This window comes from Chanos chanos, chromosome 11 (genome assembly GCF_902362185.1).
Source record: "Chanos chanos chromosome 11, fChaCha1.1, whole genome shotgun sequence".
NCBI classification, from domain to species: domain Eukaryota; kingdom Metazoa; phylum Chordata; class Actinopteri; order Gonorynchiformes; family Chanidae; genus Chanos; species Chanos chanos.
In genome coordinates, this window is record NC_044505.1 from 19,397,049 (window position 1) to 19,424,910 (window position 27,862).

General features: G+C 42.7%; 2 protein-coding genes across 2 annotated transcripts in view; both read right to left on the bottom strand.

The window, feature by feature from the left end:
* Positions 1 to 321: 321 nt before the first annotated feature.
* Positions 322 to 9,236, bottom strand: LOC115823790 (hepatitis A virus cellular receptor 1-like; the record flags this gene model as incomplete). The annotated part of the gene is made up of 4 exons (XM_030787816.1): positions 322 to 516; positions 7,269 to 7,393; positions 7,820 to 8,323; positions 9,122 to 9,236. Coding segments are annotated over 4 exons (939 nt in total), but the record flags the coding sequence as incomplete, so codon positions are not given.
* A 1,797-nt stretch (positions 9,237 to 11,033) lies between these two features.
* Positions 11,034 to 27,862, bottom strand: part of LOC115823791 (mucin-2-like) — a gene marked incomplete at its 3' end in the record, with an annotated part of 31,977 nt that continues 15,148 nt past the window's right edge. The window contains exons 12-19 of the mRNA XM_030787817.1: positions 27,645 to 27,745; positions 27,304 to 27,527; positions 22,157 to 22,218; positions 20,378 to 21,239; positions 20,044 to 20,285; positions 14,554 to 14,731; positions 11,684 to 13,919; positions 11,034 to 11,629 (exon numbers count right to left, since the gene is read on the bottom strand). Coding sequence (XP_030643677.1) covers positions 11,034 to 11,629; positions 11,684 to 13,919; positions 14,554 to 14,731; positions 20,044 to 20,285; positions 20,378 to 21,239; positions 22,157 to 22,218; positions 27,304 to 27,527; positions 27,645 to 27,745 — 4,501 coding nt within the window. The remainder of the gene's footprint in view (positions 11,630 to 11,683; positions 13,920 to 14,553; positions 14,732 to 20,043; positions 20,286 to 20,377; positions 21,240 to 22,156; positions 22,219 to 27,303; positions 27,528 to 27,644; positions 27,746 to 27,862) is intronic.

Sequence of the window (27,862 nt, forward strand, 5' to 3'; positions counted from 1 at the left end):
GTAGCTGTAGCTAGATTGAAGTTTGTAGTTAAATGAGTTGTTGGTGAGGATGTCGTTGTTGAAGATACAGTTGTTGTATTTAGTGCCGTAGTTGTTTGTGCAATTTTATTTGTAGTTTTAGTAGTAGATGTTGTAGCGGGGTGAAGTATACTGTTTTGATTTGTAGTTTGTGATTCGATAGTTGGAGTTACAAAAGTTGCTGTAGGTTTGACGGTTGTTGTAGTCTCTTGAGGGGTGGATGTTTCAGTTGAAGTCACAGTTGTTGGTGATGAAGTTATTGTTGGACTAGGAGTGGTAGTTGGGTTGAATGTTGTAGTTGGACTAGTAGAAGTTGAGAAGGATGATGATGTTGAAGATACAGTTGTTGAAGGTAGTGCTGTAGTTGTTTGTACCACTGTAGTTGTTGCTGAAGTGGTTCTTATTGTACTGGGGTAAGGCGTTGTAGTCAGAGCTGTTGCTGTTGGAGACTCCGTAGTTGATATTAGTGCAGTTGTTGGAACAGGAGTTGTAGCTAGGCTGAAGGTTGTAGTTGGACGAGTAGTTGTTAAGAAGGATGTTGTTGTTGAAGATGCAGTTGTTGTAGGCAGTGGTGTAGTTGTTTGTGCTACCATGGTTGTTGCTGAAGTAGTTGTTGTGCTGGGGAAGGGCTCTGTAGTTGAGGTTAGTGCAGTTGTTGTAGGTTGCACTGTTGTAGTTTCTGGAAGGGTGCTCGTTTGGGGTGTAGTAGAGGTTGATGCAGTTGTTGTTGGAGTAGATGTTGTGATGGGAGTTGTTGTGGGGCTCAGAGTTGAGGATGGAGAAGTGGTTGACGTTTGTGGTGAAGTTGTTGTTGGAACTGGAGTGGTAGTTGGGTTGAATGTTGTTGTTGGACTGGTTGTTGTTGGTAAGGATGTTGTTGTTGAAGATGCAGTTGTTGTAGGCAGTGGTGTAGTTGTTTGTGCGACCGTGGTTGTTGCTGAAGTAGTTGTTGTTGTGCTGGGGAAGGGCGTCGTAGTCGGAGCCGTAGTAGCTGGCTCTGTAGTTGAGGTTAGTGCAGTTGTTGTAGGTTGCACTGTTGTAGTTTCTGGAAGGGTACTCGTTTGGGGTGTAGTAGAGGTTGATGCAGTTGTTGTTGGAGTAGATGTTGTGATGGGAGTTGTTGTGGGGCTCAAAGTTGTGGATGGAGAAGTGGTTGTTGTTTGTGGTGAAGTTGTTGTTGGAACTGGAGTGGTAGTTGGGTTGAATGTTGTTGTTGGACTAGTTGTTGTTGGTAAGGATGTTGTTGTTGAAGATGCAGTTGTTGCAGGTAGTGGTGTAGTTGCTTGTGCTACCGTGGTTGTTGCTGAAGTAGTTGTTGTTGTGCTGGGGAAGGGCGTCGTAGTCGGAGCAGTAGTAGCTGGCTCTGTAGTTGAGGTTAGTGCAGTTGTTGTAGGTTGCACTGTTGTAGTTTCTGGAAGGGTACTCGTTTGGGGTGTAGTAGAGGTTGATGCAGTTGTTGTTGGAGTAGATGTTGTGATGGGAGTTGTTGTGGGGCTCAAAGTTGTGGATGGAGAAGTGGTTGTTGTTTGTGGTGAAGTTGTTGTTGGAACTGGAGTGGTAGTTGGGTTGAATGTTGTTGTTGGACTAGTTGTTGTTGGTAAGGATGTTGTTGTTGAAGATGCAGTTGTTGTAGGCAGTGGTGTAGTTGCTTGTGCTACCGTGGTTGTTGCTGAAGTAGTTGTTGTTGTGCTGGGGAAGGGCGTCGTAGTCGGAGGTGTAGTAGCTGGCTCTGTAGTTGAGGTTAGTGCAGTTGTTGTAGGTTGCACTGTTGTAGTTTCTGGAAGGGTACTCGTTTGGGGTGTAGTAGAGGTTGATGCAGTTGTTGTTGGAGTAGATGTTGTGATGGGAGTTGTTGTGGGGCTCAAAGTTGTGGATGGAGAAGTGGTTGTTGTTTGTGGTGAAGTTGTTGTTGGAACTGGAGTGGTAGTTGGGTTGAATGTTGTTGTTGGACTAGTTGTTGTTGGTAAGGATGTTGTTGTTGAAGATGCAGTTGTTGTAGGCAGTGGTGTAGTTGCTTGTGCTACCGTGGTTGTTGCTGAAGTAGTTGTTGTTGTGCTGGGGAAGGGCGTCGTAGTCGGAGGTGTAGTAGCTGGCTCTGTAGTTGAGGTTAGTGCAGTTGTTGTAGGTTGCACTGTTGTAGTTTCTGGAAGGGTACTCGTTTGGGGTGTAGTAGAGGTTGATGCAGTTGTTGTTGGAGTAGATGTTGTGATGGGAGTTGTTGTGGGGCTCAAAGTTGTGGATGGAGAAGTGGTTGTTGTTTGTTGTGAAGTTGTTGTTGGAACTGGAGTGGTAGTTGTGTTGAATGTTGTTGTTGGACTAGTTGTTGTTGGTAAGGATGTTGTTGTTGAAGATGCAGTTGTTGTAGGCAGTGGTGTAGTTGTTTGTGCTACCGTGGTTGTTGCTGAAGTAGTTGTTGTTGTGCTGGGGAAGGGCGTCGTAGTCGGAGCCGTAGTAGCTGGCTCTGTAGTTGAGGTTAGTGCAGTTGTTGTAGGTTGCACTGTTGTAGTTTCTGGAAGGGTACTCGTTTGGGGTGTAGTAGAGGTTGATGCAGTTGTTGGAGTAGATGTTGTGATGGGAGTTGTTGTGGGGCTCAAAGTTGTGGATGGAGAAGTGGTTGTTGTTTGTGGTGAAGTTGTTGTTGGGACTGGAGTGGTAGTTGGGTTGAATGTTGTTGTTGGACTGGTTGTTGTTGGTAAGGATGTTGTTGTTGAAGATGCAGTTGTTGCAGGTAGTGGTGTAGTTGTTTGTGCTACCGTGGTTGTTGCTGAAGTAGTTGTTGTTGTGCTGGGGAAGGGCGTTGTAGTCGGAGCTGTAGTAGCTGGCTCTGTAGTTGAGGTTAGTGCAGTTGTTGTAGGTTGCACTGTTGTAGTTTCTGGAAGGGTACTCGTTTGGGGTGTAGTAGAGGTTGATGCAGTTGTTGGAGTAGATGTTGTGATGGGAGTTGTTGTGGGGCTCAAAGTTGTGGATGGAGAAGTGGTTGTTGTTTGTGGTGAAGTTGTTGTTGGGACTGGAGTGGTAGTTGGGTTGAATGTTGTTGTTGGACTGGTTGTTGTTGGTAAGGATGTTGTTGTTGAAGATGCAGTTGTTGCAGGTAGTGGTGTAGTTGTTTGTGCTACCGTGGTTGTTGCTGAAGTAGTTGTTGTTGTGCTGGGGAAGGGCGTTGTAGTCGGAGCTGTAGTAGCTGGCTCTGTAGTTGAGGTTAGTGCAGTTGTTGTAGGTTGCACTGTTGTAGTTTCTGGAAGGGTACTCGTTTGGGGTGTAGTAGAGGTTGATGCAGTTGTTGTTGGAGTATATGTTGTGATGGGAGTTGTTGTGGGGCTCAAAGTTGTGGATGGAGAAGTGGTTGTTGTTTGTGGTGAAGTTGTTGTTGGAACTGGAGTGGTAGTTGGGTTGAATGTTGTTGTTGGACTGGTTGTTGTTGGTAAGGATGTTGTTGTGGAAGATGCAGTTGTTGTAGGCAGTGGTGTAGTTGTTTGTGCTGCCGTGGTTGTTGCTGAAGTAGTTGTTGTTGTGCTGGGGAAGGGCGTTGTAGTCGGAGCTGTAGTAGCTGGCTCTGTAGTTGAGGTTAGTGCAGTTGTTGTAGGTTGCACTGTTGTAGTTTCTGGAAGGGCACTCGTTTGGGGTGTAGTAGAGGTTGATGCAGTTGTTGTTGGAGTAGATGTTGTGATGGGAGTTGTTGTGGGGCTCAAAGTTGTGGATGGAGAAGTGGTTGTTGTTTGTGGTGAAGTTGTTGTTGGAACTGGAGTGGTAGTTGGGTTGAATGTTGTTGTTGGACTGGTTGTTGTTGGTAAGGATGTTGTTGTTGAAGATGCAGTTGTTGTAGGCAGTGGTGTAGTTGTTTGTGCGACCGTGGTTGTTGCTGAAGTAGTTGTTGTTGTGCTGGGGAAGGGCGTTGTAGTCGGAGCTGTAGTAGCTGGCTCTGTAGTTGAGGTTAGTGTAGTTGTTGTAGGTTGCACTGTTGTAGTTTCTGGAAGGGTACTCGTTTGGGGTGTAGTAGAGGTTGATGCAGTTGTTGTTGAAGTAGATGTTGTGATGGGAGTTGTTGTAGGGCTCAAAGTTGTGGATGGAGAAGTGGCAGTTGTTTGTGGCGAAGTTGTTGTTGGAACTGGAGTGGTAGTTGGGTTGAATGTTGTTGTTGGACTAGTTGTTGTTGGTAAGGATGTTGTTGTTGAAGATGCAGTTGTTGCAGGTAGTGGTGTAGTTGCTTGTGCTACCGTGGTTGTTGCTGAAGTAGTTGTTGTTGTGCTGGGGAAGGGCGTTGTAGTCGGAGCAGTAGTAGCTGGCTCTGTAGTTGAGGTTAGTGCAGTTGTTGTAGGTTGCACTGTTGTAGTTTCTGGAAGGGTACTCGTTTGGGGTGTAGTAGAGGTTGATGCAGTTGTTGTTGGAGTAGATGTTGTGATGGGAGTTGTTGTGGGGCTCAAAGTTGTGGATGGAGAAGTGGTTGACGTTTGTGGTGAAGTTGTTGTTGGAACTGGAGTGGTAGTTGGGTTGAATGTTGTTGTTGGACTGGTTGTTGTTGGTAAGGATGTTGTTGTTGAAGATGCAGTTGTTGTAGGCAGTGGTGTAGTTGTTTGTGCTGCCGTGGTTGTTGCTGAAGTAGTTGTTGTTGTGCTGGGGAAGGGCGTTGTAGTCGGAGCTGTAGTAGCTGGCTCTGTAGTTGAGGTTAGTGCAGTTGTTGTAGGTTGCACTGTTGTAGTTTCTGGAAGGGTACTCGTTTGGGGTGTAGTAGAGGTTGATGCAGTTGTTGTTGGAGTAGATGTTGTGATGGGAGTTGTTGTGGGGCTCAAAGTTGTGGATGGAGAAGTGGTTGTTGTTTGTGGTGAAGTTGTTGTTGGAACTGGAGTGGTAGTTGGGTTGAATGTTGTTGTTGGACTGGTTGTTGTTGGTAAGGATGTTGTTGTTGAAGATGCAGTTGTTGTAGGCAGTGGTGTAGTTGTTTGTGCTGCCGTGGTTGTTGCTGAAGTAGTTGTTGTTGTGCTGGGGAAGGGCGTTGTAGTCGGAGCTGTAGTAGCTGGCTCTGTAGTTGAGGTTAGTGCAGTTGTTGTAGGTTGCACTGTTGTGGTTTCTGGAAGGGTATTCGTTTGGGGTGTAGTAGAGGTTGATGCAGTTGTTGTTGGAGTAGATGTTGTGATGGGAGTTGTTGTGGGGCTCAAAGTCGTGGATGGAGAAGTGGTTGGTGTTTGTGGTGAAGTTGTTGTTGGAACTGGAGTGGTAGTTGGGTTGAATGTTGTTGTTGGACTGGTTGTTGTTGGTAAGGATGTTGTTGTTGAAGATGCAGTTGTTGTAGGCAGTGGTGTAGTTGTTTGTGCGACCGTGGTTGTTGCTGAAGTAGTTGTTGTTGTGCTGGGGAAGGGCGTTGTAGTCGGAGCTGTAGTAGCTGGCTCTGTAGTTGAGGTTAGTGCAGTTGTTGTAGGTTGCACTGTTGTAGTTTCTGGAAGGGTACTCGTTTGGGGTGTAGTAGAGGTTGATGCAGTTGTTGTTGGAGTAGATGTTGTGATGGGAGTTGTTGTAGGGCTCAAAGTTGTGGATGGAGAAGTGGTTGTTGTTTGTGGCGAAGTTGTTGTTGGAACTGGAGTGGTAGTTGGGTTGAATGTTGTTGTTGGACTAGTTGTTGTTGGTAGGGATGTTGTTGTTGAAGATGCAGTTGTCGCGGGTAGTGGTGTAGTTGCTTGTGCTACCGTGGTTGTTGCTGAAGTAGTTGTTGTTGTGCTGGGGAAGGGCGTTGTAGTCGGAGCTGTAGTAGCTGGCTCTGTAGTTGAGGTTAGTGCAGTTGTTGTAGGTTGCACTGTTGTAGTTTCTGGAAGGGTACTCGTTTGGGGTGTAGTAGAGGTTGATGCAGTTGTTGTTGGAGTAGATGTTGTGATGGGAGTTGTTGTGGGGCTCAAAGTTGTGGATGGAGAAGTGGTTGTTGTTTGTGGTGAAGTTGTTGTTGGAACTGGAGTGGTAGTTGGGTTGAATGTTGTTGTTGGACTGGTTGTTGTTGGTAAGGATGTTGTTGTTGAAGATGCAGTTGTTGTAGGCAGTGGTGTAGTTGTTTGTGCTGCCGTGGTTGTTGCTGAAGTAGTTGTTGTTGTGCTGGGGAAGGGCGTTGTAGTCGGAGCTGTAGTAGCTGGGTCTGTAATTGAGGTTAGTGCAGTTGTTGTAGGTTGCACTGTTGTAGTTTCTGGAAGGGTACTCGTTTGGGGTGTAGTAGAGGTTGATGCAGTTGTTGTTGGAGTAGATGTTGTGATGGGAGTTGTTGTGGGGCTCAAAGTTGTGGATGGAGAAGTGGTTGTTGTTTGTGGTGAAGTTGTTGTTGGAACTGGAGTGGTAGTTGGGTTGAATGTTGTTGTTGGACTGGTTGTTGTTGGTAAGGATGTTGTTGTTGAAGATGCAGTTGTTGTAGGCAGTGGTGTAGTTGTTTGTGCTGCCGTGGTTGTTGCTGAAGTAGTTGTTGTTGTGCTGGGGAAGGGCGTTGTAGTCGGAGCAGTAGTAGCTGGCTCTGTAGTTGAGGTTAGTGCAGTTGTTGTAGGTTGCACAGTTGTGGTTTCTGGAAGGGTACTCGTTTGGGGTGTAGTAGAGGTTGATGCAGTTGTTGTTGGAGTAGATGTTGTGATGGGAGTTGTTGTGGGGCTCAAAGTTGTGGATGGAGAAGTGGTTGGTGTTTGTGGTGAAGTTGTTGTTGGAACTGGAGTGGTAGTTGGGTTGAATGTTGTTGTTGGACTGGTTGTTGTTGGTAAGGATGTTGTTGTTGAAGATGCAGTTGTTGTAGGCAGTGGTGTAGTTGTTTGTGCTACCGTGGTTGTTGCTGAAGTAGTTGTTGTTGTGCTGGGGAAGGGCGTTGTAGTCGGAGCTGTAGTAGCTGGCTCTGTAGTTGAGGTTAGTGCAGTTGTTGTAGGTTGCACTGTTGTAGTTTCTGGAAGGGTACTCGTTTGGGGTGTAGTAGAGGTTGATGCAGTTGTTGTTGGAGTAGATGTTGTGATGGGAGTTGTTGTAGGGCTCAAAGTTGTGGATGGAGAAGTGGTAGTTGCTTGTGGCGAAGTTGTTGTTGGAACTGGAGTGGTAGTTGGGTTGAATGTTGTTGTTGGACTAGTTGTTGTTGGTAAGGATGTTGTTGTTGAAGATGCAGTTGTTGTAGGCAGTGGTGTAGTTGTTTGTGCGACCGTGGTTGTTGCTGAAGTAGTTGTTGTTGTGCTGGGGAAGGGCGTTGTAGTCGGAGCTGTAGTAGCTGGCTCTGTAGCTGAGGTTAGTGCAGTTGTTGTAGGTTGCACTGTTGTAGTTTCTGGAAGGGTACTCGTTTGGGGTGTAGTAGAGGTTGATGCAGTTGTTGTTGGAGTAGATGTTGTGATGGGAGTTGTTGTAGGGCTCAAAGTTGTGGATGGAGAAGTGGTAGTTGCTTGTGGCGAAGTTGTTGTTGGAACTGGAGTGGTAGTTGGGTTGAATGTTGTTGTTGGACTAGTTGTTGTTGGTAAGGATGTTGTTGTTGAAGATGCAGTTGTTGCAGGTAGTGGTGTAGTTGCTTGTGCTACCGTGGTTGTTGCTGAAGTAGTTGTTGTTGTGCTGGGGAAGGGCGTTGTAGTCGGAGCCGTAGTAGCTGGCTCTGTAGTTGAGGTTAATGCAGTTGTTGTAGGTTGCACTGTTGTAGTTTCTGGAAGGGTACTCGTTTGGGGCGTAGTAGAGGTTGATGCAGTTGTTGTTGGAGTAGATGTTGTGATGGGAGTTGTTGTGGGGCTCAAAGTTGTGGATGGAGAAGTGGTTGTTGTTTGTGGTGAAGTTGTTGTTGGAACTGGAGTGGTAGTTGGGTTGAATGTTGTTGTTGGACTGGTTGTTGTTGGTAAGGATGTTGTTGTTGAAGATGCAGTTGTTGTAGGCAGTGGTGTAGTTGTTTGTGCTGCCGTGGTTGTTGCTGAAGTAGTTGTTGTTGTGCTGGGGAAGGGCGTTGTAGTCGGAGCTGTAGTAGCTGCTTCTGTAGTTGAGGTTAGTGCAGTTGTTGTAGGTTGCACTGTTGTAGTTTCTGGAAGGGTACTCGTTTGGGGTGTAGTAGAGGTTGATACAGTTGTTGTTGGAGTAGATGTTGTGATGGGAGTTGTTGTGGGGCTCAAAGTTGTGGATGGAGAAGTGGTTGTTGTTTGTGGTGAAGTTGTTGTTGGAACTGGAGTGGTAGTTGGGTTGAATGTTGTTGTTGGACTGGTTGTTGTTGGTAAGGATGTTGTTGTTGAAGATGCAGTTGTTGTAGGCAGTGGTGTAGTTGTTTGTGCTGCCGTGGTTGTTGCTGAAGTAGTTGTTGTTGTGCTGGGGAAGGGCGTTGTAGTCAGAGCTGTAGTAGCTGGCTCTGTAGTTGAGGTTAGTGCAGTTGTTGTAGGTTGCACTGTTGTAGTTTCTGGAGAGGCACTCGTTTGGGGTGTAGTAGAGGTTGATGCAGTTGTTGTTGGAGTAGATGTTGTGATGGGAGTTGTTGTGGGGCTCAAAGTTGTGGATGGAGAAGTGGTTGTTGTTTGTGGTGAAGTTGTTGTTGGAACTGGAGTGGTAGTTGGGTTGAATGTTGTTGTTGGACTGGTTGTTGTTGGTAAGGATGTTATTGTTGAAGATGCAGTTGTTGTAGGCAGTGGTGTAGTTGTTTGTGCTGCCGTGGTTGTTGGTGAAGTAGTTGTTGTTGTGCTGGGGAAGGGCGTTGTAGTCGGAGCTGTAGTAGCTGGCTCTGTAGTTGAGGTTAGTGCAGTTGTTGTAGGTTGCACTGTTGTAGTTTCTGGAGGGGCACTCGTTTGGGGTGTAGTAGAGGTTGATGCAGTTGTTGTTGGAGTAGATGTTGTGATGGGAGTTGTTGTGGGGCTCAAAGTTGTGGATGGAGAAGTGGTTGTTGTTTGTGGTGAAGTTGTTGTTGGAACTGGAGTGGTAGTTGGGTTGAATGTTGTTGTTGGACTGGTTGTTGTTGGTAAGGATGTTGTTGTTGAAGATGCAGTTGTTGTAGGCAGTGGTGTAGTTGTTTGTGCTACCGTGGTTGTTGCTGAAGTAGTTGTTGTTGTGCTGGGGAAGGGCGTTGTAGTCGGAGCAGTAGTAGCTGGCTCTGTAGTTGAGGTTAGTGCAGTTGTTGTAGGTTGCACTGTTGTAGTTTCTGGAAGGGTACTCGTTTGGGGTGTAGTAGAGGTTGATGCAGTTGTTGTTGGAGTAGATGTTGTGATGGGAGTTGTTGTGGGGCTCAAAGTTGTGGATGGAGAAGTGGTTGTTGTTTGTGGTGAAGTTGTTGTTGGAACTGGAGTGGTAGTTGGGTTGAATGTTGTTGTTGGACTGGTTGTTGTTGGTAAGGATGTTGTTGTTGAAGATGCAGTTGTTGTAGGCAGTGGTGTAGTTGTTTGTGCTGCCGTGGTTGTTGCTGAAGTAGTTGTTGTTGTGCTGGGGAAGGGCGTTGTAGTCGGAGCAGTAGTAGCTGGCTCTGTAGTTGAGGTTAGTGCAGTTGTTGTAGGTTGCACTGTTGTGGTTTCTGGAAGGGTACTCGTTTGGGGTGTAGTAGAGGTTGATGCAGTTGTTGTTGGAGTAGATGTTGTGATGGGAGTTGTTGTGGGGCTCAAAGTTGTGGATGGAGAAGTGGTTGGTGTTTGTGGTGAAGTTGTTGTTGGAACTGGAGTGGTAGTTGGGTTGAATGTTGTTGTTGGACTGGTTGTTGTTGGTAAGGATGTTGTTGTTGAAGATGCAGTTGTTGTAGGCAGTGGTGTAGTTGTTTGTGCGACCGTGGTTGTTGCTGAAGTAGTTGTTGTTGTGCTGGGGAAGGGCGTTGTAGTCGGAGCTGTAGTAGCTGGCTCTGTAGTTGAGGTTAGTGCAGTTGTTGTAGGTTGCACTGTTGTAGTTTCTGGAAGGGTACTCGTTTGGGGTGTAGTAGAGGTTGATGCAGTTGTTGTTGGAGTAGATGTTGTGATGGGAGTTGTTGTAGGGCTCAAAGTTGTGGATGGAGAAGTGGTAGTTGCTTGTGGCGAAGTTGTTGTTGGAACTGGAGTGGTAGTTGGGTTGAATGTTGTTGTTGGACTAGTTGTTGTTGGTAAGGATGTTGTTGTTGAAGATGCAGTTGTTGCAGGTAGTGGTGTAGTTGCTTGTGCTACCGTGGTTGTTGCTGAAGTAGTTGTTGTTGTGCTGGGGAAGGGCGTTGTAGTCGGAGCCGTAGTAGCTGGCTCTGTAGTTGAGGTTAATGCAGTTGTTGTAGGTTGCACTGTTGTAGTTTCTGGAAGGGTACTCGTTTGGGGCGTAGTAGAGGTTGATGCAGTTGTTGTTGGAGTAGATGTTGTGATGGGAGTTGTTGTGGGGCTCAAAGTTGTGGATGGAGAAGTGGTTGTTGTTTGTGGTGAAGTTGTTGTTGGAACTGGAGTGGTAGTTGGGTTGAATGTTTTTGTTGGACTGGTTGTTGTTGGTAAGGATGTTGTTGTTGAAGATGCAGTTGTTGTAGGCAGTGGTGTAGTTGTTTGTGCTGCCGTGGTTGTTGCTGAAGTAGTTGTTGTTGTGCTGGGGAAGGGCGTTGTAGTCGGAGCTGTAGTAGCTGCTTCTGTAGTTGAGGTTAGTGCAGTTGTTGTAGGTTGCACTGTTGTAGTTTCTGGAAGGGTACTCGTTTGGGGTGTAGTAGAGGTTGATGCAGTTGTTGTTGGAGTAGATGTTGTGATGGGAGTTGTTGTGGGGCTCAAAGTTGTGGATGGAGAAGTGGTTGTTGTTTGTGGTGAAGTTGTTGTTGGAACTGGAGTGGTAGTTGGGTTGAATGTTGTTGTTGGACTAGTTGTTGTTGGTAAGGATGTTGTTGTTGAAGTTGCAGTTGTTGTAGGCAGTGGTGTAGTTGTTTGTGCTACCGTGGTTGTTGCTGAAGTAGTTGTTGTTGTGCTGGGGAAGGGCGTTGTAGTCGGAGCTGTAGTAGCTGGCTCTGTAGTTGAGGTTAGTGCAGTTGTTGTAGGTTGCACTGTTGTAGTTTCTGGAGGGGCACTCGTTTGGGGTGTAGTAGAGGTTGATGCAGTTGTTGTTGGAGTAGATGTTGTGATGGGAGTTGTTGTGGGGCTCAAAGTTGTGGATGGAGAAGTGGTTGTTGTTTGTGGTGAAGTTGTTGTTGGAACTGGAGTGGTAGTTGGGTTGAATGTTGTTGTTGGACTGGTTGTTGTTGGTAAGGATGTTGTTGTTGAAGATGCAGTTGTTGTAGGCAGTGGTGTAGTTGTTTGTGCTACCGTGGTTGTTGCTGAAGTAGTTGTTGTTGTGCTGGGGAAGGGCGTTGTAGTCGGAGCTGTAGTAGCTGGCTCTGTAGTTGAGGTTAGTGCAGTTGTTGTAGGTTGCACTGTTGTAGTTTCTGGAAGGGTACTCGTTTGGGGTGTAGTAGAGGTTGATGCAGTTGTTGTTGGAGTAGATGTTGTGATGGGAGTTGTTGTGGGGCTCAAAGTTGTGGATGGAGAAGTGGTTGTTGTTTGTGGTGAAGTTGTTGTTGGAACTGGAGTGGTAGTTGGGTTGAATGTTGTTGTTGGACTGGTTGTTGTTGGTAAGGATGTTGTTGTTGAAGATGCAGTTGTTGTAGGCAGTGGTGTAGTTGTTTGTGCTACCGTGGTTGTTGCTGAAGTAGTTGTTGTTGTGCTGGGGAAGGGCGTTGTAGTCGGAGCTGTAGTAGCTGGCTCTGTAGCTGAGGTTAGTGCAGTTGTTGTAGGTTGCACTGTTGTAGTTTCTGGAAGGGTACTCGTTTGGGGTGTAGTAGAGGTTGATGCAGTTGTTGTTGGAGTAGATGTTGTGATGGGAGTTGTTGTGGGGCTCAAAGTTGTGGATGGAGAAGTGGTTGTTGTTTGTGGCGAAGTTGTTGTTGGAACTGGAGTGGTAGTTGGGTTGAATGTTGTTGTTGGACTAGTTGTTGTTGGTAAGGATGTTGTTGTTGAAGATGCAGTTGTTGTAGGCAGTGGTGTAGTTGTTTGTGCTACCGTGGTTGTTGCTGAAGTAGTTGTTGTTGTGCTGGGGAAAGGCGTTGTAGTCGGAGCTGTAGTAGTTGGCTCTGTAGTTGAGGTTAGTGCAGTTGTTGTAGGTTGCTCTGTTGTAGTTTCTGGAAGGGTACTCGTTTGGGGTGTAGTAGAGGTTGATGCAGTTGTTGTTGGAGTATATGTTGTGATGGGAGTTGTTGTGGGGCTCAAAGTTGTGGATGGAGAAGTGGTTGTTGTTTGTGGTGAAGTTGTTGTTGGAACTGGAGTGGTAGTTGGGTTGAATGTTGTTGTTGGACTGGTTGTTGTTGGTAAGGATGTTGTTGTTGAAGATGCAGTTGTTGTAGGCAGTGGTGTAGTTGTTTGTGCTACCGTGGTTGTTGCTGAAGTAGTTGTTGTTGTGCTGGGGAAGGGCGTTGTAGTCGGAGCCGTAGTAGCTGGCTCTGTAGTTGAGGTTAATGCAGTTGTTGTAGGTTGCACTGTTGTAGTTTCTGGAAGGGTACTCGTTTGGGGCGTAGTAGAGGTTGATGCAGTTGTTGTTGGAGTAGATGTTGTGATGGGAGTTGTTGTGGGGCTCAAAGTTGTGGATGGAGAAGTGGTTGTTGTTTGTGGTGAAGTTGTTGTTGGAACTGGAGTGGTAGTTGGGTTGAATGTTGTTGTTGGACTGGTTGTTGTTGGTAAGGATGTTGTTGTTGAAGATGCAGTTGTTGTAGGCAGTGGTGTAGTTGTTTGTGCTGCCGTGGTTGTTGCTGAAGTAGTTGTTGTTGTGCTGGGGAAGGGCGTTGTAGTCGGAGCTGTAGTAGCTGCTTCTGTAGTTGAGGTTAGTGCAGTTGTTGTAGGTTGCACTGTTGTAGTTTCTGGAAGGGTACTCGTTTGGGGTGTAGTAGAGGTTGATGCAGTTGTTGTTGGAGTAGATGTTGTGATGGGAGTTGTTGTGGGGCTCAAAGTTGTGGATGGAGAAGTGGTTGTTGTTTGTGGTGAAGTTGTTGTTGGAACTGGAGTGGTAGTTGGGTTGAATGTTGTTGTTGGACTGGTTGTTGTTGGTAAGGATGTTGTTGTTGAAGATGCAGTTGTTGTAGGCAGTGGTGTAGTTGTTTGTGCTACCGTGGTTGTTGCTGAAGTAGTTGTTGTTGTGCTGGGGAAGGGCGTTGTAGTCGGAGCTGTAGTAGCTGGCTCTGTAGTTGAGGTTAGTGCAGTTGTTGTAGGTTGCACTGTTGTAGTTTCTGGAAGGGTACTCGTTTGGGGTGTAGTAGAGGTTGATGCAGTTGTTGTTGGAGTAGATGTTGTGATGGGAGTTGTTGTGGGGCTCAAAGTTGTGGATGGAGAAGTGGTTGTTGTTTGTGGTGAAGTTGTTGTTGGAACTGGAGTGGTAGTTGGGTTGAATGTTGTTGTTGGACTAGTTGTTGTTGGTAAGGATGTTGTTGTTGAAGATGCAGTTGTTGTAGGCAGTGGTGTAGTTGTTTGTGCTGCCGTGGTTGTTGCTGAAGTAGTTGTTGTTGTGCTGGGGAAGGGCGTTGTAGTCGGAGCTGTAGTAGCTGCTTCTGTAGTTGAGGTTAGTGCAGTTGTTGTAGGTTGCACTGTTGTAGTTTCTGGAAGGGTACTCGTTTGGGGTGTAGTAGAGGTTGATGCAGTTGTTGTTGGAGTAGATGTTGTGATGGGAGTTGTTGTGGGGCTCAAAGTTGTGGATGGAGAAGTGGTTGTTGTTTGTGGTGAAGTTGTTGTTGGAACTGGAGTGGTAGTTGGGTTGAATGTTGTTGTTGGACTGGTTGTTGTTGGTAAGGATGTTGTTGTTGAAGATGCAGTTGTTGTAGGCAGTGGTGTAGTTGTTTGTGCTACCGTGGTTGTTGCTGAAGTAGTTGTTGTTGTGCTGGGGAAGGGCGTTGTAGTCGGAGCTGTAGTAGCTGGCTCTGTAGTTGAGGTTAGTGCAGTTGTTGTAGGTTGCACTGTTGTAGTTTCTGGAAGGGTACTCGTTTGGGGTGTAGTAGAGGTTGATGCAGTTGTTGTTGGAGTAGATGTTGTGATGGGAGTTGTTGTGGGGCTCAAAGTTGTGGATGGAGAAGTGGTTGTTGTTTGTGGTGAAGTTGTTGTTGGAACTGGAGTGGTAGTTGGGTTGAATGTTGTTGTTGGACTGGTTGTTGTTGGTAAGGATGTTGTTGTTGAAGATGCAGTTGTTGTAGGCAGTGGTGTAGTTGTTTGTGCTACCGTGGTTGTTGCTGAAGTAGTTGTTGTTGTGCTGGGGAAGGGCGTTGTAGTCGGAGCTGTAGTAGCTGGCTCTGTAGTAGCTGGCTCTGTAGTTGAGGTTAGTGCAGTTGTTGTAGGTTGCACTGTTGTAGTTTCTGGAAGGGTACTCGTTTGGGGTGTAGTAGAGGTTGATGCAGTTGTTGTTGGAGTAGATGTTGTGATGGGAGTTGTTGTTGTTTGTGGTGAAGTTGTTGTTGGAACAGGAGTGGTAGTTGGGTTGAATGTTGTTGTTGGACTAGTTGTTGTTGGTAAGGATGTTGTTGTTGAAGATGCAGTTGTTGTAGGCAGGGGTGTAGTTGTTTGTGTTACCGTGGTTGTTGTTGTGCTGGGGAAGGGCGTTGTAGTCGGAGCTGTAGTAGCTGGCTCTGTAGTTGAGGTTAGTGCAGTTGTTGTAGGTTGCACTGTTGTAGTTTCTGGAAGGGTACTCGTTTGGCGTGTAGTAGAGGTTGATGCAGTTGTTGTTGGAATAGTCGTGACTGTTTGTGTTCGTGCAGTAGTTATGGGTTCTTCTGGGGAAGTGTTTGAGGACAAAGTGGATGATGACTGTGCAGCCGTCATTGTCGTGCAGTAGAGCAACACTGCAGTGAGGGGAAAAAAATGGCGTCAAAAAAATTCAATATGTTTGAAGAATTTATGAAATTGTAATGTGACTTTTTTACTGCATCATTTACATGTAGCATTATTTGAGTCTTCAACATTACTGCTATCTTGCCATATTAGCAACATCAGGAACCGATATTGATTGATATGAAATTTCCTAAGTGGGTAATTTATTTGATAAGTTACAACTCAATAATTTAATGAAGTTGTGTAAGCTGGGGAAACTGTCTTATTGGACCTGCTGGATGTGAATGTTTTGTTTGTATTCTGCCTTGGAGGTCACATTAGATAAAAGCTTCTGCTAAATGAATAAATGTAAATGTACATGTGAATAAAGAGAATAAAGCTATTACATTTCATCAACAAAAATAGTGTTTTACATACACATAGTGAGGAGTCCACTTTGACTCCATGATGGTGCTCCAGTGTACTTCCCAAGAGGTCGCCTGTGACCACAGCAACATGAAAATATGTGGAAAGACAGATACGTTTAAAGGAAGATGCTCTTTTAAATTTGCATGTGCTTCTTTAAAGGAAGATGCTCTTTTAAATTTGCATGTGCTTCTTTTACATCAGAGGGACTTCTGTCAAAGCTTCATGCACAGTTTTAATGGTATTAAAAGATTTTCAGATAAATTTAGGTCATTTTTATTACCTGAGCCTAAAACTAGATTCATTATGGATTTCTTTTGATCTCTAAAATGTTTTTAAGAAGGTTGCAGTTGATTTTTTCGTCTATTTTTCAGTTAGTGATCAAAAAAGATATTATTTCAAACAAGAATCACAACACTAAGGGAACTGCATCAAGATTTTACTGCTTTGACTAAGCTTCTATTTTGCATCCTCTGGTCACTTACAACAGTTTGTCAAGTTTATTACACAAGTGAACTAAGGGTAACCAAGTGAAACAATGGCTGCTCTTTTGGCAGTTGCAGGAAAATGTTCATACTTGTCTGCATAACAAAATTTAACATTTTGCATCATTTAATTGTTTGCATAACATCATCATTAAAAACCCAAGTCCACCTTCCTTCAAGTGGTTGAAATATGGCAAAGGAGCTACGTAGTGTCTTTTTTGGATACAGGCCATGTTTATAACTGACCTGTACTGGAGATACACAGAACTTTTTCCTAAACATGCCCTCTCAGTTTGTTATACTTTCCTTGGTTGTAGAGTCTTTCGCCTTTCTAAATCCATCCTGGATCAGCCCTCCAAGTAGAATCAAGTTAATCTTGATTTGTGATATCAAAATGATCCTGATCATCACCATTAACGTAAATACGTAAATATCTAGATAAACAGGTCAGGTGATTCACTTTGCTGCTATGTGAGAATTGCTGTGGCCCGATCTCAGCAGTCTCTGCAAACTGGAATATTTTGTGCGAATATGTAGCATTGTTTGTGGCGCTCTGGCAGCAAGTGTGTCCTTTTTTGTTTGCTGACAAAAGTCTGAAATGCTTGTCTACCAAGATGTTGCCAGCTTTGCTGCGCTAGCTTTGACTAGCTATTTCTTTTTATCTTGCCTCAGTAAAAAACAAACAAACAAACAAACAAAAACACGATCTTATTAATTTTGTTGAACGTTTCAAACGGGTGGTTGTGAAGTGTTAGTTTTCGCATCAATCTTACTTGTGATAGTGACTAGATGGTGTTTGACATTTAACGGTTAGGACATATAACAACGTCAAAATGAAACATTTTTTTTCCCACAAAACAAATGAACAACCAACTAAAAATACACTAGGTGAACAAAAGACCAACACCTACTTTGTACGTTGTAAAATATAGCAACGTGGGTTGCATTGTATTGAATTGTGTGTAATTGATGTTGGACGTAAAAATGAAAAATGTCCATAGAAAAATAAACTGTTGTACGAGGTACAGCGCATTTAACATCGACTGCACATCTGGGATACAGCCTACTGGCTCACTAACTTTAGGCTGAAATACAATTAATCTCAACTGTCACCGTAGTGCCATCAGTAGGCTAGTCCCACAGAATCCGTGTTTCTTTTCTTGCTTGCCTGTTTCTTTATTGTTAAATTTGTCCTTAGAGATGTAATTTCTTGAAGTTCTTACCAGTATGATAGCGGTATGGCGTTCGGTCACGTATTTTCCATCCAGTCATAGCGACTGCCACCATGTGATAACATGGGTAGAGTTAAAACGTTTACAGGCTGGATGGAGCACAATAAGTAACCGCAACGTTCGTAAATTGAGTTAGTAAAGTCACGATTTCAGATTCTAAATGTTAGTGAGTTAAGTATGTTCGCAATCTGCTGTATTAATATGTATCATCATTTTACTTAAAACATATTACTAAAATGCGTTGGTTATTAGTTAATGTGTGTTGCTTTAATATTGAATCGGGGTCTTAGTTTAATAGTATAATGTCGAATTCATTGACGATAGTACTGTATCAAATTAATAGGCGGTTGTTCTTGTTTTCTTGTTCTTATTTTGCGCCCAAGTTCTGCATGGATTCCTGAAGTCACTAGAGGGCACCTAGGTTAAACAAACTGAGTGAAATTATTACAACTGGATGATACGCATTTAACTCACAGCGCTACTTAACTCAAAAGATAAAGGACATGGCTTTGCCATATCGTGAAAGAATTCAGTAAAATTAGTCAGAGCTGATGCAAAGGTTAAAGGATTGACTTAGGCTACTTTAATGGGAAAGTTGTTCATAATGCTTTATGTCTTCTATACTAATGTAAGTATAATTAAAATAATTAAAAGTGCGATGACATAGAACATCATCTTCATCTGTTCACTGTCGATATATATATAGTTGAATAGAATAATAGATTAGCTTATGGTGCAATATATTCTCTGTCCTGTGATGGTTAAAAATCATGAAAATATCTAAATGCTAAATATAATAAAAAAAAAATATTTATTGTTTGAAAAGCTGTTCTAAAAATTTACCTTCTCTCCTTTTTCGTAGTCATAACCATGTAATCCAAAATCTTTATCTCGTTCTTGCAAAGTACCTTCGTCGCGTTCGTCGCGAAGGAAGAATTCAGTAACTAACAGGTCTAAATTTCAAATCAACTTTTATTAAAGGTGAAATTTGACGTTGTCGGGTGTGGTAACAGGTGGGGTTCTGTCAGTCGATCTCAAAGACAATGTGATAATGAAACAATAAAGGGTGTATGAATCAGAGCATGTTGATACTGTTGTCACAAATTGAAAATATGTGAGGATGTGCTAATATGATGCAACGAAATACATATATAAACCAGTTACCATGGCGCAGTCACTATTGTAAGCCAACAATGAAAAGGTACGGCATAACAGAAGAGAGTAGGCTATGCCATCCCACGTATCACCGTTGCACAACTGAGTTTGAGTAAATAATTTGTCGGTTAAGCTTAATGAAAGTAAGTAATTATTAAGAAGTAGCACATTTATGTCTATACTCAAAGTTTCAAAGTTAATCTTTGTATACTGTAACGGCGCTGGGGACTCTCCCCAGCATGCCCCGCGCACTTGTGTGTAAATAGTTACGTTCTCATGTTACCATCATTGTGTGTACCCAACCTAATAATAATCACCCTCTGGTTCAACTTACAAAATAAGTTAAAACGTTCCATCTTCCAATCAGTCTTGCGAAATCTCTTAGAGGCAGGTCTATATGTAAACGTCATTATTTGGGGAGCATTCTCACATGATGAGTCACGACTGCAATTAATGGGACAATCGAATAAATTACAGGTTACAAGCAGTGCTCCGCTCTGAGTCATTTGACAGGTATGTTTCTCACAGATTTTCACTAGTGTTACATGAAAACCTGTAAGAAAATGGAGACCACATCACATAATCAAGCTAGGTAACTGCATAACCTCAATCGTATGAACATTAAGGTTCTTTTTTGAAATTATTACTGGTTTACATGGAAATATTAACAGACTCTGATTAATTGTAAATTAGTTGGGTTTTTATTTTTACATTATTTTGCTTTAATTAAATGTAATTTTATAATTTTCATGCATGTTAAGGTTACTGGTTAGTAAACTCACCAGTGTCCAATATTATTGTGATATTACTTTAAGGGCAGCTGTGGTATAAAGGTTAGAGAACCAGGCATGTGACTGGAGGGTTGCCGGTTCAATTCCCAGGCCCTTGAGCAAGGCAGTTAACCCCAGCGCTTCCCAAGAAATACTGTTCCTGTTCCTGTGTCTGGTGTAAGTGTTTGCTACTGGTGTGTTGGATGGGTTAAATGCAGAGGACAAATTCACTGTTCACAGTGTGTGTGTGCAATCACAGAAACTTAAACTTAAAGACATACACATGAAGAAACAATGGGCTGGTTTTTACCTCATGCAGATTTAACTGATCTAGTCTAAACCATAATATGTAAAACCTGGAACGTCGAGGAATTTTTCTGCGACTCACAGTTTGACTGTTGAGGTGAATGTAGCACACAGCATGCAGATAATTAAAACTTTAAACTAAGTGTAGGAGATCTGATAAAGTTTTTGAAACCATGCACAACAAACTTAACCAAAAGCAGTCTGAGTCATTTTGAAATACAGGTGATAGTTGGTATGTTTAGGTGCAGGGTGTATCCTGGCTACTGAAAATACCTGTATTGATACATATGAAATCTTGTCACGCTGCGTGACGCGCATAAAGGACTAAAAACGAAGGAATACTCCACCCAAGCCTTTTCACTTTGAAATTCTTTTCTAGGGAGAGTGTTGTATGTTTCCTTTATACACCCTCTGTTCAGCACTATGGAACTTCGTGTGAGACCCAACAAAATAAAAAATTGTATGATTTCTATCGAGAGCCTGTATGTATTGTACTTTGTTATTTGCGTGAGCGGCAAGGGCACAGCAACTTAGGGAGCAAAGGAGATATTGTTTCTCCCTTTGTTGCAGCAGTATAGCCACTAAAAATGCAGAGAATTGCATTTCAAAACTCCCCAGAATTTCCTTTGACCATTTGCATCCTTCTTCAAAATTAATTTTTTGTATTTAAAAAATACAATTTAAAAAATCTAATTAATATAAACAAAGTGTATCAAAAAACATTTAAAAACACTCAGGTTTTGGTAGCAGAGTACCAGGAGACAGAATAGCAAGAATAATATAGACAGCTCAGTAAACACATGGAAGTTGTAGACTTCACACTCACTGATACAACAGAGGGGTTTAAACAGCGAGGAGAATCGGGGAAAACCAAAGTGCAGAATGAGAGTGATCAGACCGATGATTAGTAAACTGGCAACACTGAGCGCTGAATAGCTGAAACTGGTGAGGGAGGAGATGAGGTCATTACAGTACCCCCTCACCCCATCCCTGGGGGTGAGGAGCTGGGCGATCTGGGTGGGCTTGATGGAAATCAATGATGAGATTAGAGTCCAGGATGTCCGAGAAAGGGACCCAGTTTAGCTCCTTGGGGCCAAACCCCTCCCAGTCCACTAGATACTGCATGCGTCCCTGGCGGCGTCCGAAGTCTAATAGAGTGCTCACTGCGTAAGCTGGTGTGCAATTGATATCCAGCGCGGGACGTGGTGCATCCTGGGAAGCGCATCAGCCAGTGGACCAGGGATCAACAGCCTGAGGAGAGAAATATGAAAGGTTGGTGAAATTTTGTGGGCCATTTCCCAAACTTTCTCCACCCGCCGAAACCAAGCATCCACCGCTGGAGCTTTGATTTTGCTTGGGTTCCAGGGACACAGGGGAGGCTGATACCCGAGCATGCATTGGAAAGGGGTCAAACCGGTGGATGAGTGGTGCAGGGAATTCTGAGCGTATTCGCCCCATAGCAAGAACTGGGACCAGTCATGCTGGCAGCGGTGGCAATAGCTGTGTAAAAACCTCCCCGGGCCCTGGATCGGCAGCTCAGCCTGGCCATTCGACTCTGGGTGAAGGTGAGGCTTACTGTGACTCCCAGTTTCTTGGAAGTTGGCGAAGCCCGTAAAACGTTGGAGTTCTTTCACTGATGTGGGCTCTGGCCATTCTGCCACCGCTTTGATCTTTTTCTCCTCCATTCTAGCTCCCTCCGGTTTGATCACGTGTCCCAGAAAAGAGACAGTGGTTTGATGAAACACGTACTTCTCTGCCTTCACATAGAGCTGGTGTTTAAGTAGACAAGCCAAGACCAGGTGAACGTGTGCGACATGCTCAGGGAGAGTGGCAGAGTAGATAAGAATATTGTCTGTGTAAGCAATGACAAATCTCCCCAGCATGTCCCTCAGGACATTGTTCACCATGGCCTGGAAGACAGAGGGTGCGTTCACCAACCCAAACGGCATCACCAGATATTCATAATGGCCGGAGGTGGTACTAAAGGCTGTCTTCCACTCGTTTCCTTCCCGGATATGGATCAGATTGAGGACGCATCGGAGGTCCAACTTGGTGAAATATTGAGCCCCCCGAAGCTGCTCTATAGCGGACAGGACCAGAGGGAGTGGGTGCCGGTACTTACACTGCATGAGAAGAGGTGTATCCAGACTGGAATACTCCTGTATACTTCCGGATACTCCACAGATAATCAGATGTATCCGGGAGTTTGTAGCCCTGTTACACAGCCTGGAATACTACTGGATATGTACCAGGTTTGGGGGTCTGCCTAGAGACCTTAGTTGCCATAGTGAATAATCCCCTGGGGGTGCTTGCAAGGGAACATTTGTACTTCACACCTGCCACCAGGTATCCTGCAACTGGTCAAAAGTCTTATATATATATATATATATATATATATATATATATATATATATATATATATATAATCAGTGTATGAGATATAATATAAGAGAATAGATTAGGACAGAATATACTGTAATATTATAGAATATAATATAAATGCTTTTTTGGAACATAAAGGATCCACACCAACTCATGCACGGTGATTCACAACATATTTATGTATATTTTGGTCTTCGTCCAGTCTATTCTGTAGCACCCCACACAGTGCAGAGAGTGCAACGGGCTGGAGGACCCACACTGGCCTTCATCCAAGATGGCGTCCTTCTCTTTAGAAATCATATCTACCATTGCAGTCTTCCATATGGCAACCTCTTCCTCAGTTTAAAGAACACTAGCTGTAGCTTTGTGCAGCTGCAAAATACAGGGAAAACAGAAATTAGACCACTAGAAACAGTAAATGGAGAAAAAGTCTAAGCACTACCGGGGAAATTATTATGTTTTGACTTACTTTTCTCTTCCTTTGCCTCGTGCGAGTGGTGATCCTGCCCTCCTCTTTCTTCATTAGATTCTCTTCTTGGTTCATCCTGTAACACTTTTGAGTAGTCTCAACAGGTCTTGCAGGATGCTAAAGAGAGGAAAAAAGTGGAGAAGAAAGGAGGATTGATTAAAAGTTCATTTAGAATTCCAGGTACTGTTATCAAACAATCGAGATGATATACCAACAAAACACGTTGGCTTACTTTGTCTGTGGATCATATCTGAGCACGTTGTTTTCAGCGTTATGCATTCTCCGCACAACTTCCTGTAAAAGCAAAATTAGTGCAAGAGTTAAATTCAACCACATTTAGGGATAAAGCAGATAAAAAATTGTGAACGTATCAGAATGTGCGGCAGTCAAAAACAAAAGCCAGAAGGCTACAGAGATAAACTTACCGAAACAGAGTAATTTCCCACTCATTTTCTTTTTTGGGGCAGACTCCTCTTGCACCTCTTTGAGCTCTCTGATGTCTGACTCTGTCATGTCCAACTGCCGAATAACATTCTGCATGAACATTTACTGCTGTTCAGACATCTTCTTAAAAATGAAATTAACATGGACACCAGTTGTTTGTTTTCGTTTGGACTCGGCATTGGAATGATTGGATATTCCCGGTGCACAAGTGTAGCTTCCCCACTTCGCTGTCTGTTAGAAAACTCAATTGTTCTTTTGCAAACCATTTTCAAAATCCGCACTATCAAAAGGGTACAACGACAGAGTACAACTTCTGCAATCCTTCTGTGACTTGCTTCTCCAACATACAGGCAACCCTCTTCCCCAAAGCAAATTTCACACTGCAGTTGCAAACAATGCTATTGGTCACTTTCACTGTATGCCATGCACGCACAGAAAACTGACTGGACGGGACCTTAGATTCTGAGTGGTTGGTTTAAAAACGGGGGTGCGTCCTCGTACTGTGGAGAAACATTCCAAACAAACAAGCAGGGACCAACAACAAAAAAAACTCCTGGACCCTATAAACTTTTATTGTACTTTGATAGAGTGACCAGGTGTCCCACTTTGCGTTGTATTGCATGGCATTTTGACCCTTTGTCCTGCATCTTGTGTATTGAGATAATGTCCTGCATTTTTGTTGGTTGTTTGGTTTTTAATTGTCAGAAATAAAAACACATGGATGCATTCTTTTACCTGCCCAGCACATGATCCACTTGTGCTGTTGCAGCATAGTTTCTACTTTATTTAATAGGGCCATGTCAAAATGCAACATAGCCAAGTTTTTCTAAAAGCCTGGCTTTCACCCAATGGCTGAGAAGAGACCAATGAGGGCGGTCATCAAGAGGCTGTGACGGCTGTCAATCAAACTGTGCAGGCGTGAGCCCGATGAACTCCTCTGCTACGCCACAAAAATCAAACTTAGAAAAACTTTGTAGATATGAGGGTAGAAGCTATCAGCCAACATCATGATCAAAAAGAAAAGAAAATGATCTTTTATCCTTTCTGACCATGCTACTCATCCAATAGAGATTTTGGTTTGATATAAAGATTTGCATTGAAATTGTTTTATTTTATATAATATTTAATTTCATGCCCTATTTATATTGTAGTTGAATTTGGTCAGGAGTATAACTTGAAAGAGTTGAGTTGCATGATGCCTGCTGCTTTGCTTAAGGACAGTAGCCTTTGATGGGCCTGTAATGGCCAATGCATGTTGAATGTCTATCAATAAAGACATGTTATGTTGCAAAATTAGTGTGCCTTTGGGATGACAAACAGCACTGTGTTCATCATATCTTTCATATAGCAAAAGCTGTAGCCTGTTCATGGCCTAACTGGTGTGCTGTGGAATTGACTAGAGGACAAAGTATAGGTGTTTACAAGCCAGAAGGCAGAATACAAATGTTTCTTATTCAGTTAGACAGACATTATAGCGTAGTTTTACCTTATCTCTCAGTGTTCAGAAATATGAACATTAATTCATCTATATAACATCTATTATAACATCTTCACTTATGAGTGCCTACTTCTCTAAACCAAAAAACGCTTTGTGATTTATGGATTTTGTGCCCAATTCAGTTTTAGCATAGAAACTTTACAATAAAATAGTAAACATTGCTTTTTCTTAATGAGGAATGAGCGCGATGGGTTTGCCTTTGCCTTGTTAAGCTGCTAAAAGACTACCATGGAAATACCAAAGCCCACTGTCAGACTGCCATCTACTGGTCAAAATAAGGAGACAGGGAATTTACAAAAGATACCAACTTTTCGCACCAGACTGCTTTCTTTATGAGTGCTTTCTACATTATCTCTGAAGCATTAGCTCTTTATTTGTATGTTAAAGACTCAGAGTTGTCTATTAGCTTTCCTGTGTTGTTTAGTAGCACCCTGTTCACTCTGTTTTCTCTTGATTAGAGAAACTGACAGACCTGGGGTGGGGTGGGTTGTGGTGGGGGCACTCTGACTCAGGGATAGAGAAGAGTAGCCAAGAACTTATGAGAGAGACACAGAGAGAGAGCAAGTGAGAGAGAGAGAGAGAGAGAGAAAGAGAGAGAGAGAGAGAGAGAGAGAGGTAGAGAGAGAGAGATTTCAGTGATTAAAAAAGGTATTAGCAGTGAATGCAGAGACCTATTTATTTGATAAAACAGTGTCACTTGCAAGTACTCTACAGGTTATTTTTTAAATTTAATCAGACCATATGTCTGGAATTTTCCATTATTTATTTCTAAAAAGTATGTTCTATCATGGAAAAGAAAAGCAAAAAAGAAAAACACAGAACAGAAAAAGGAGTTGTGGAAAGGATTTTGAAATGAATAGAACAGAACAGAATAGAATAGAATAGAATGCTTGACTGTTTTATTTGGCAGGGTTCCATTGCGAGGCACCTGATTATTACACAATTCAGTAATGTCAAAGAGAGTGCGTGCATTCTTCTGTTTTTGTTTTTTTGACTTGAGTTCATTGCAACAGCTTAACTACAGTGCACTATGACATAAATGAAATCACCTCTGAGAATGTGTCATGTGGCACACCTCAGTCCATATGAATGATCAATAAAATTATAAGATTACAGATTCACCTAATTATAAACACAGTGCCTTCTAAAAATTTCTAACCAGGCCATGGTACCGGATGGAACTGTATCTTAAACGTAAATGAATCCATTTTAGTTCCCTCAGAAAAGGCGGACTCAGAAAAGTCTGACTATTTGCCATTTGTAATGGAATTTGGAAAAGTGATTGGTGGATGGACAATTCAAAGTTGTAATCAAGTGGTCGTAAAAGGATGTGAATTTTAATATGAGACCTTTCACAGATGCGTATTTGTGCAATACACTCCAGCCTGGACAATCAGTTAATACAGCACAACCTCTACAAATCCTAAACTGTCAGTTATTCCGCTTCTTGTTATGGTTCCTGTTAAGCTCTCACAAACTCATTTTACATTCCTGTTTTACAATGACACGTGCAAGCTCCCTTGACAGATGACAGCTGAACGGTACTTGTCACTCAGTGACACAAACCGCACCCTCTTTACCAAAGTCATAGATCAAAGAATGAAAACACAAAGAAATGAGTTATCTTAAGGCCCAGTACACAGACAGCCACGTAGCTTGTTATATAAAGCAGGAGGATAAGAATGGATGGATTCATTTACAGCTTACTGATGAGAGAGGTCATAGGTGAATGGCAAGAACCGTGTGAGCTAAAAAAGGGCCACAAACAGCCTAATTAGGGGTATAGCACAATGGCGGTGTGTAGAGAAATGGGTCAGAGCCCACAACTCATTGGCTCATTCAAAAACACACCTTAGAAAAAGACATAAAGAAATGCTGCGTCAAAATATGTTCTTCTTCAAATACCATTTCTCTGTGAGAGTTTATACTCCCTAAGCTCAGAAATGGAGTGGATATCCATATAATCAGTCATAGAAATATGGAACTATACTTGGAGATATAAATTAAGATGTAAATATTGGAGATATGAGATTCGTGAGTCTTTCTGGACTTGAATGCCTAAGTAGAACCACGTTAAACTAATCATAATTCATTATTAGGACTGACACATTACCAAGGGACATTTTTACAAATAGGCTATTTTGACCAGTGTTATTTTATATGTTTAAAGTAAGCAATGTAGCATATGAACATTGCTGACATACTGGCACACACGTGCGTGCGTGCACGCACACACACACACACACACACACACACACACACACACACAGAGTTTGCATCACAGCACATGTCATGCTACTCTTAGTTTTACACATCTAACGAAAAAATGCAATAAAGCACAGCCTTATTAATTTGATGCATTAACTAAACATGCATCTGGATACACAATTTATGTGGCAGAAATAATTGGTTTTCACTGATTATTTATCAATTATGTTAATTGTATTAATTGATTTTTATGATATTAATTATGTTATATTAATTACTAACCCTTAAAGATTTCACATATGCACTGCTTGGAATTATTTAGAACATAGAGGGTACAACAGACTTAAATATGCAGAGCATAAGAGTAACAATATAAATATCAATTGATTTCTGTATAAATACATTTAAATGACAGAGGAACATTTGCAAAAAAACTGTTGGATTTCATAAGTGATTCTTCACAGTGATTATTATATAAATATGAACCTATTTTTTCTTTTGATGAAGTGCATGTGTGGAAAGAAAACAAACAAACAATTATTCATTTACTGTGGGATTCCCTATAAGTTTCAATAAAAATATTAAAAAGATATTTTATTTTAACGTACTTGTAAACATGATTAAGTAACTTCAGAAGCAAAATAAATAAGAACTAAGAACTAAGAAATAAGTATATAAGTAACTAAGAATGTCTCATAACAATGTTTCAATAAATTAAATAAAATGCCATCATGATACTAAAATTGGTAAATATTGTAACATAAATCACGCAGACACCCAAGGGTTCAGGTACATATTGTAAAATGACTAAAATGAAACATGGGCTAGCTACACAGTACAGTTGCAAGTTAGGATCAGCAGAAAGTGCAGGTATTTAAAGTGTGAATTATGATTACAGTGTTAGTTTTCAAAGAGAAAAGCCCTTCTGTGTTTGTTAAAATGCATTCCAGTTTAGAAGAGGCCGTTCCGAGTGGTGTACTGGACGTTATAGGATCGCCTTCGTCTCCATCGCCTCCTGATTGCACCACAACAGCCGCAAAGTAAGCACTAGAGAGAGAGAAAAGGGGAAATATTATATTAAGTAAAGGATAGGTCAGGAACATTGTCTATCACCTGATCAATAAATGTACGTAACCATGTGGATATGACAGATGCACTGCTTGCTAAAATCTGTAATGCAAGTGATGATGCCCATATTCTCAATACAAACACATTTAAAGACTACTTACACAAAGGAGGATCCACAGAGGGACGAGGATGATGGCAATACCACAGGGGATGATGATGGCTAAGGCCCAACCAGGGAAACCTCCAGAGTCAGTGCTGTTTCCAAACACCGTAGTATTTAGGACAGTGGGCATGACAGTGATCGGCTCTGTAGTGGCAGGCTTTGTAGTGGTGGGCTTCGTAGTGGTGGGATTTGCAGTGGTAGTTGTGGTGGTATTTAAGAGACCTGGAGGACAATATGGAATTCCATAAAGCAAATACATAAACTTTTACAAAATTATTACCAGAAATTCACTCTGTATGTGAAGACAGTGATCCAGTTTTATCCATGAGTGAAACATACCGCTAACTTTGAGTATCTCAGCCAGGAAGCCACTGGGTGTGTTAATGTCTCCCTCCCGGTAGACATACACAACATTAGCCAGGATAACTGTGCCATTGCTCCTGAAAATTCATCAGATAAATGCACAATCAATAAACTGTCAAAAGTTTTCATATTAAAACACAAACTGTATTGTGCTGCTTGTGCAAGTCAGTTAACAACCAGTTCTGGTTCACTAT